This window comes from Cariama cristata, unplaced genomic scaffold (assembly GCF_000690535.1).
Source record: "Cariama cristata isolate BGI_N322 unplaced genomic scaffold, ASM69053v1 scaffold15540, whole genome shotgun sequence".
NCBI lineage: Eukaryota > Metazoa > Chordata > Aves > Cariamiformes > Cariamidae > Cariama > Cariama cristata.
In genome coordinates, this window is record NW_009596556.1 from 90,313 (window position 1) to 98,429 (window position 8,117).

General features: G+C 47.9%; 1 protein-coding gene across 1 annotated transcript in view; it reads left to right on the forward strand.

The window, feature by feature from the left end:
* The window catches only part of LOC104166628 (inositol 1,4,5-trisphosphate receptor type 2-like), a 99,015-nt gene that overhangs the window by 89,907 nt on the left and 991 nt on the right, over positions 1-8,117 (forward strand). Inside the window, exon 21 of the mRNA XM_009706636.1 lies at positions 7,207-7,368. Coding sequence (XP_009704938.1) covers positions 7,207-7,368 — 162 coding nt within the window. The remainder of the gene's footprint in view (positions 1-7,206; positions 7,369-8,117) is intronic.

Consider the following 8,117-nt stretch of genomic DNA (forward strand, 5'->3'; position numbering starts at 1 on the left):
GAATGCTGATACTAAAACACTGAGACATTTATAACTGACTGGCCGGGATATCAGTCTTGAAGAACTCACAATTATTCAGAATTACGGTGATAGATTCTATTGCAGCCCTCAAAAACATTCAGCCAAGTTAAAATGAAAGTAAATGTATCAATGATGCTGCTAAAGCAGACAGTGGGTCTGTGTTATGGTTCCAACCTTCTTTCAGGGGGAAACAGATTTCTGTATTCTTCTGTGAGCTGTGGATGCTATAGGATGTATCAATCCAGTACAGACCCAGCCAGACCTATTAGTTTTCTTGTTGCGTAAAGATTTATCTGTAATTGCCAAGCTTTGTTTTTATTTTCCGTGAATTACTGTTGTGGATGCATATAGATGCATAACAATTCCTGATTTCCCTCCCTATATTCTTGTACAGCACAGATTGCTTATCAAATACAGTCTTAACATTAAAGTGTCAAACAGGATTTGCAGAAAGCTATTTGGGTTTGTAGTTTAGGATGAACATTTATCAAATTGTGGATTAGCTGAATCATGCACTGAAGCAAATTATTATTGTCTGTGATTAAATCACAAAGTAGTTATTGCCCTGTGTCATCTAAAGCACAAGATAGTTTAAATCTTTAAAATCCCTTTTTAAGGTGGCTATAGGAGCTACATAACTACAGACTTTTAGGACCAGACTCTGTCCCTAGGCAGAAAAATAATAGCTTTCGAAAGGTCATTTGGATTGATCACTCTCTGCTTATATAGGCAACAGATCTGGGAAGGGAATGGATGGACGTATTTACATTTCAGGCATACAGAATAATTTCTCAGTAAATAGATCTCTTTGTACCCAGCGCTAAAGTATTTATTCAAGGTGCTGGCTCAAAAAAAGGGGAGTGAACAGCCTGTTCGTTCTCGTGCCTGGAAGGACACAAGCTGCCTGCCCAGGAGTAGCGATGCCGACGGTTTGTTTGCCTTCGTGCTGAGGTGCGGGCCCGAGGGCACCGCCGAGTCGCGGCTGGTGAAGCTGTGCCGAGCTTCCCGGCGGCGCCGCTCCTCAGGTGTGGAGGCCTCAAGGCGACCGGCCGTGGCTCTCCTCAGTGCCGGTGCAGGAGGGTTTTACCATGCCAATGGGCACTTGAGAGGCTACAGTCTCCCTAAAGCTGTAGGAGTCTTTGGCTGGCCTGCTGTGGTAGTTGCTGTTCGTTATGTGCCGACAAACGTGTGTTGCAGGGTGGGATACCAGGAATGGGCCAGCACAGCACACTGAGGTGCTGGTAGCAAACCTTCCTGGTGATGTCCATGCTCTTCTTCTGCACCCTTCAGTGACCACCTCGCTGAGGAGCAAAGAGGGCTTTAAGCATACCTGTTTTCTCAGCCTTGCTATTAGGTAACAACTAATGCTCCTGATGGCTGTCTTGCTCGCCTCGCTGAGTCACCAAGGAGCGAACAATCTCTGCAAGATGAGGGAACGGTGGGCTGGAGGACGCGGAGACCCATCTCCTGCTCTGATGCATGCAGCTGGGGAGGTCACAACCCAGAAGGAGTCATGAGCAGTCATCGCAGCTTTGCTTTTTGAATAGATAGGAGGGAAGTCCTGAAACGGCTTGTTTTCATGTTACAACAAGGGGTCACGGGGTAGAAAGGGCTAAGAGTCACCGCATTAGAGACAGCTGGAGAAATGAAAGTCTGGTACAACTGATGGTGGCATGGCACTCTGAGCCCATGGCAGCGGCGCCAGCAGAAAGCATGCATTAGCCTGCCTTCGCTCCTCTACTTTGTCCCCCTTGTCCTACTCTTTGACCTATTTTCTGTCATTGTTATCTAATAATCTATTTCTAAAAGGCTCAGCCCAGTCTTTCCTGCTGGTTGCAGCTGATCCATCTCGCTGCTAGCCTGTGAAACCAGCGCCTCCTAAAGAAACGTCCCCCTGCCAATTACTCCGGAGGCATGGATTGAGCTCAGCGTGAGAGCTCGATTGAAGCCAGTTGGCCGTGCCAAGAGAACAGGGATGGCTCGAGAGAGACTTTGTACAAAGTATAGAAACTGTAAACAAATTTCTTCGTTCTTTTCTCCATCCATGCTCAACTGGAGATAGCAAAGTCAGAAAAATGGCAATGTTTTACTGAAGGGAGGACTTCTGCCCTCCCCCTGGAAAGCCCACAGAATGGAAGGAGAAAGTTGGATAGAAAACTCCAGGAGGCAAACGCAGACTTTTACTCTGAGCATGCCTCTCTGAGAAGAAGGGCTTGAGGTTTCTCGGAAATGAGCGAGCAGCAAATCCTCTAAGCCCGGTGATTTCTCAGGCATGTGCCCTGGCCGTCGGCACCTCGCAGCTACGTGTGCCCAGAGTGCCTTGCAGAGAGGTGTTCGCCCCGGGTGAGCCGCGATTCCCGCTGGAGTCCCGCCAGCCAAGGGGGGAGGATGGAGGGAGCGAGCATGCTGGATCGCCACACGAAATGTCTGCTCTGCTCGTGTGCAGTCTCTTTGGCCTGCAGCCTTTTGGCTCGCCCCACCAGCCTTTTTTTTCCTTTTTTTTTTTTTCTTTCCCCCAGCTGAACTGACAGAGAGGAGGCTGTGGCTCCCTTCTGTCCCTGCAGCCTTCCTGTCTGGCTGACTCTCTGCCCTGGACACAGATGTATACTTAAATATGAATTCTGCGAGGCACACGTTATGCTTGCGGAGGGAGAGTGGAGCAGGAAGATGCTGTGATCTGTAGGTGGGCTGCTGCGGTTGGGCTGCAAATAGCTGCTGTCCTCTGCAAGAATGAAATAGCAGTAACAATATACCACATTCAGTCCTGGTTGTTTAGAAAGAAGATTTCAGTACCTTGTAACAATTAATTCTGTGTCCAGGCAGCTACTTCTTTTTAAAGCGTCCCATCCACATACCTCACCCTCTGTGACCTCATTTATGCTGGAGTTATGTCACTTTGCGCTAACCTGGTGGCTGTTGATTGAGTCCTGTGACAGCTGTTTGCAGAAGTTTGCCCTGCTCCCTGCCAGCAGCCTACCTCGCCTCATCCAAATTGCTGCTCGGTTGCAGATGGGGTTCAGAAGGTCTGAGTGAATGCTATCCTGGGCAGAATGGTTGGGTTTCTAAGAGTAATAGCTAAGGAGTGACAGATAATACCCTGCAAAATCCCCTCCCCGCAGCAGTCAGATAAGGCGAAGCAGGAGCGCACCTGCAGCGTAGAGGAGGCAAGTTACAGCTTTAACATGTGTTAGGTGGTCAAGGTGAACACCGGACTGAGCCCATAAACATTTAAGTCCCAGAACAAATGTTTGGGGTTCTACAAACATGTTAACTACCTCCAGTTAATTAGCAAGCACTTACCTTGAAGTAAAAATAGCTTTCCCATAGCTGAGCAGTCACAGAGTCCCTGTCCCCCTATGAACACTTAGAAATCACTAAAATTTTCAGCAGAGGAGCCTTGTCCAATTTGCTTCTGGATCCTGGCAGGTTTGTGATCAAAAGTTTTGTGTCCCCAGCAGCAATTGCTGTTTGTTTGTGGTATAGACTCAGCAAATAGGGCTGTGCGCCAGAGCTAATTTTCATGCTGCCCTTTAATAAAGTTCTGCAGTTCATAATGGATGAAAAAATAATATTGACTGGCAAAAGCATGCAGTTCAGCAAGGGAATATACCTACTGTGTGCACTGTAATAGAACTATCAGTGAAAGCTGGATAAGTATTTTTGACTTAAAGACAGGTTGGTGGGCTAGAATGTGTTTCCTACTGACTAACTTTGAATCTTTCTGGTACTTTGCATGACAAAGATACACAGCTGGACTGGATTTCATTCGATGTATATGCAGTTGAGAACCGAGAAGCAAAGTCCTGCCTGTGCCCAACACTGCACTTGGGACTACCAAGAGAGCTGTGGTGAGCTGTTTTGACCTGCTGCCAGGAAAAGCTGTAGAAGGCAGTGGTATCTTTTCATGAGGTCTCCGGTCCATGCAAACCCATCAGCTTCTCTTAGAATTTGGATCAAGTCCTTGCTTGATCCTCCACAACATTTTGGCAAAAAAATGCCTAGATCTTCTTGGTCTGTAACCAAACCACAACTGGGTTTCTTTCTTGGGAGACATTAATCACAGCATTGCTGGGAAGGCAAAGCTGGGCACATGCAAATGAGCGGAGTCTGTCATTGAGCTCCCGTGACTCTGGGGCTCGTGGTGGCCGAGATGAGCTGGCATGTGGTTCAGAGTGGTTCCAGCTGAAGAGCTACTATCAGCACCACAGCATCGTGTGGCAGCAGGCGAGGTGCTGTGTGCTCTGTCCCTGTCTTTACCTGCTCCTGGTCATCTCTCTTCCCAGGAAGTATAATGTTGTGCCAAGGAGGAGGGAAGCAGGTGACACTGCGAGCCTTGAGAGAGCCAAGTCCACTGAGTCGGGATGTCTGGCATCTGCGTGGGTTTGTGTGGTGTTCCTCTGGAGGCTGCAGTGCGGTGGAGGGTCAGTCCACAAAAATCTTCTCAAGGCAGTCGGCGGTCTCTGCCTTGCATCCTGGAGGAGCAAGGGAGCGGCAGATGGAGAACAAAACTAGCAAAGTGCATTTCACAATCCTGGCAGCAGTACTCGGCAAACACAAGAACCGCAATGATCGAGTCTCGGATTGCTCTCCCTGTGCAGCCTGGCTTTAGAAGCTTTGGTGTTATGGCGAGCCTTGCCAGAAAGGGCTCCTGGCCCCTCAGCTGGCTCCTATGGCCGTGCGGCCTTGCCTTTGGTATCTTCAGGTGCTTCAAGCAAGAGAAGCTGTAATGGGTGCAGATACCAGAGCTTTCCAGGAAACATTCAGATACAAGTGCAGTTCTGTTTGCTGTAGCTCCTTTGAATTAACTTTCTGTGCCTGTAGCAGCAGACGAATTTGCTGGCAAACATTTTGCAAAAAAAAAGGCATTGATCCAGAAAGGCACTGTGCACAAACTGAGCTTAGTATAAATGAGTACACCTGTGCTTAACGCTAGGCACGTGATGAATGTTCTGCTAGATCCTAGCCAAAATAAATTTAAAATAAATATTGGAACATACTAGCGGAAAATGAATGCTGGTCTTATAAGCAGAAATGCATGCAGCGGGAACAGGAGTCTACCGCTGCGTGTGTCAGCTGGGGATATCCAGCAGCGAGGGTCACGTGCGCTCCTTTCGAGCTCACCAGTGGAGCTGGTGAAAACAGGTTTTGATTTGAATGAGTTATGACCCATTGAAAATGGCATCATGCGTAACCACAGTAAATTGTCATAATGAGATCACGAGGCTCAAAAAGTGGGCAGCGAGGAAAGAGGCCTCATTCCACCAGCGCACACGGCTGACTGAGCCCTGGGCTGCAAAATGCAACGGAGGGGCACGGTCTTATTCCCTGAACATCTTGTCAGTTTAGCAACAGGATCAGAGGTTGCACAGCCGGACAAAAACTCATTAAAAGTTTTGAGTTAAAAAAGAAGAAAACATGCCAAAATTCTTATGGCTTTGCATTTAGTCTTATCCAGGGTAACAGAGGCAACTGGGCTAACGCAAATAGTGGAAAAACATGAGGGTTAGCTTGGTTGTTTCTAAACCACGTTGCTGTAGGAGGGGAAGGTTTGGTGATCAGGGCAGAGCACTACATAGTTGAAAGCAACTCTCTCTGGAAGCACAATAAAGCTGTGTTCACTTGGCGCATCCCCGGGCTCACAGCTCCGCCAGGCCAGCCCATGTGAGCAACGTACGGCTGCCCTGGGCTACCCAGCTGTAAATACTGCAGAATCATTGCTGGCTTTTCTGTTTTCATGGTGAGGCAAAGTCTGAGACTATAGTAAGTTTGATGTACTTAAAACTTTACCAAATACTGAGCCCGGACAACGTAAGTAGCACAGCTCTTGCCTGGCAAGAGTCTTGTAGGTGGACTTCTGGAAAGAACTCCTTTTCTTTCCTCCTTTTCTTTCCTCCTTTTCTTTCCTCCTTTTCTTTCCTCCTTTTCTTTCCTCCTTTTCTTTCCTCCTTTTCTTTCCTCCTTTTCTTTCCTCCTTTTCTTTCCTCCTTTTCTTTCCTCCTTTTCCTCTCCTGTCCTGTCCTCCTTTTCAATATAGTTCTATTTGTGTGGGGGCCATTCACAGCACAGGAGACTGGAAGAAACACACTTCAACTTATTCTGTTTCTTTTCTAAACTTACCGAGTGCACGTGTCCATAGAGGCCCGTTGCAAAACACCGTGCTTATGATCTAACCACATCCTCCCACTCTCCCCATGGCGGAGGGCAGAGGTGCCTTGGTGTAACGCATCGCCAGCTATGGGACCTGTTTCCTTTGTCTCATGCCTTAAGGCAAACTGGGTTACTTGCCACATGGTTGCCACTCCTCCTAGACTTGCACCCTTCAGTCTCCTCTGTCTGTTACGCTTTGCACACAAGTATCTGTGCCTTTGAGCCATGGAAACAATTTAGGCTGATGCTGATATGCAGCACCTTCCTGGCTCATATCGTCTATTTACAGTATTTTTATTATGATTAAATTCATAGCCTGAGCCCACAAATAGAGAAACACCCAATTCAGTGCTATTCCATGCAGTGCTCGGTCCTTAGCCGATTAGCCCTTGGCCATGGGGTTGTGCTTGCCTTTACCTGAGGTATACAGTCTGAACAGCACGCTGAAGCCTCAGCCATTCCAAGGACCCCAAATCTTCTGTTGTGGTTAGCTGAATCCAAGGTCCCCCTCCTCTTGGAGCAGGCACGCTCCAGGCCAGTCTGGAGAGGACTCTGGCTTGTCTTGTTTTCTTGTTGGCACTCTGACATTGCTGCAAGGACAGCTGAAGTAGATGGAGGCCAGCCAAGCTGAAGAGACAGTGGGAAATGTGTCCTTGCATACACTTAGGAGCAAAGCACGGGGAGCGCTCAGCCTTTCCTGGTGCGAGCATACCAGAGAGGTCTCCCCGGAGCGGACCCCGCAGGTGTTTCTGCATGGCAGAGCCGCGGATGAGTGTGCCAGCACTGCACACCCTGCAATACAGGTGCAGCTGTGGGGAACCAAGATTTTTCAGTTGGTGCCTTCTTCGTAGCTAAGGAGAACCAAGAATAAAAACGCTTGTGTAAAATACTTTCTGAATTTACTGCTTCTTCTTAAGCTCACTTGCTGTGTGTCATCCACTCAGCAGAAGTCCTTCTGAGTTTTCATTCTCTAGCCTCAGCTTTGTAGCACTGCATAAACCCCTACTAACATTACTCGTTTTTCTAATACCCATGTAGGAGAAGAATTTGGACTGGTTCCCTCGGATGAGAGCCATGTCCCTGGTTAGCAATGAAGGCGACAGTGAGCAAAACGAAATCAGGAACCTGCAAGAGAGGCTGGAGTCAACTATGAGCCTTGTAAAACAGCTTTCCAGTCAGCTTGCTGAGCTGAAGGAACAGGTAAGTGCCCTGCCGTGGGCAGCAATGTGAGCGCGTGTGGGTGAACGTGCTGGCTTTCATCAGGTCACAGTCAGGACAGTATTACAAAAGAGACTTTTGTCTTAGAAAGATTTTATCTTTCCCTCCGGTAAGCTTTCTGAGTAGATACACTGATATGGGTTTGGAATGAAATTGTACTCTATTAGCAACAGCAGAGAACAGGTAAGGAGAAAAGCCAGGGGGGAATTAGTTATGAAATCCTCCCAGTGAGTGTGCGAGGATGGAGGGAAAACTGCAGAAGTGATGATGGGCTTTGCATATGCAGGTACTGCATAACCCGGCAATAAAAAAGGCGTAGCACCAGAAATAGCTGCATACTGATGGGAATCAGTAGAAAACCTTTCTGAGTCCAGCACTTGGGTTTTCTCCCCCCACTAAGAATATCAACAGTGCTGTTGCAAAAACAATGTGCTGAGCCTGTTGCTTTGCTTGTGTCAGCCTTGTCTCTGTGCCCCTCCTGCGACTCCCCCTTCTCTCCTGTATGGAGCACAAGCTGCTGGCCTCCCTTAAAGCCCTGCTCCTGCCTAAACCACCTTACATGTTTTCTCTCACTTCTGGATCAAAAGGCCAGCTCCTTTTTTGCTGAAGGTGCTGGTCACTTCTGGTTTGCTCATTAGAGTTTCAGAAAAGCATCTTTGTGTTTTCTTTATGGCAAGCACTTCAGTGGTATCAACAGTTATCTAATTATCCCCCTTCAAATCCCTCCTTAA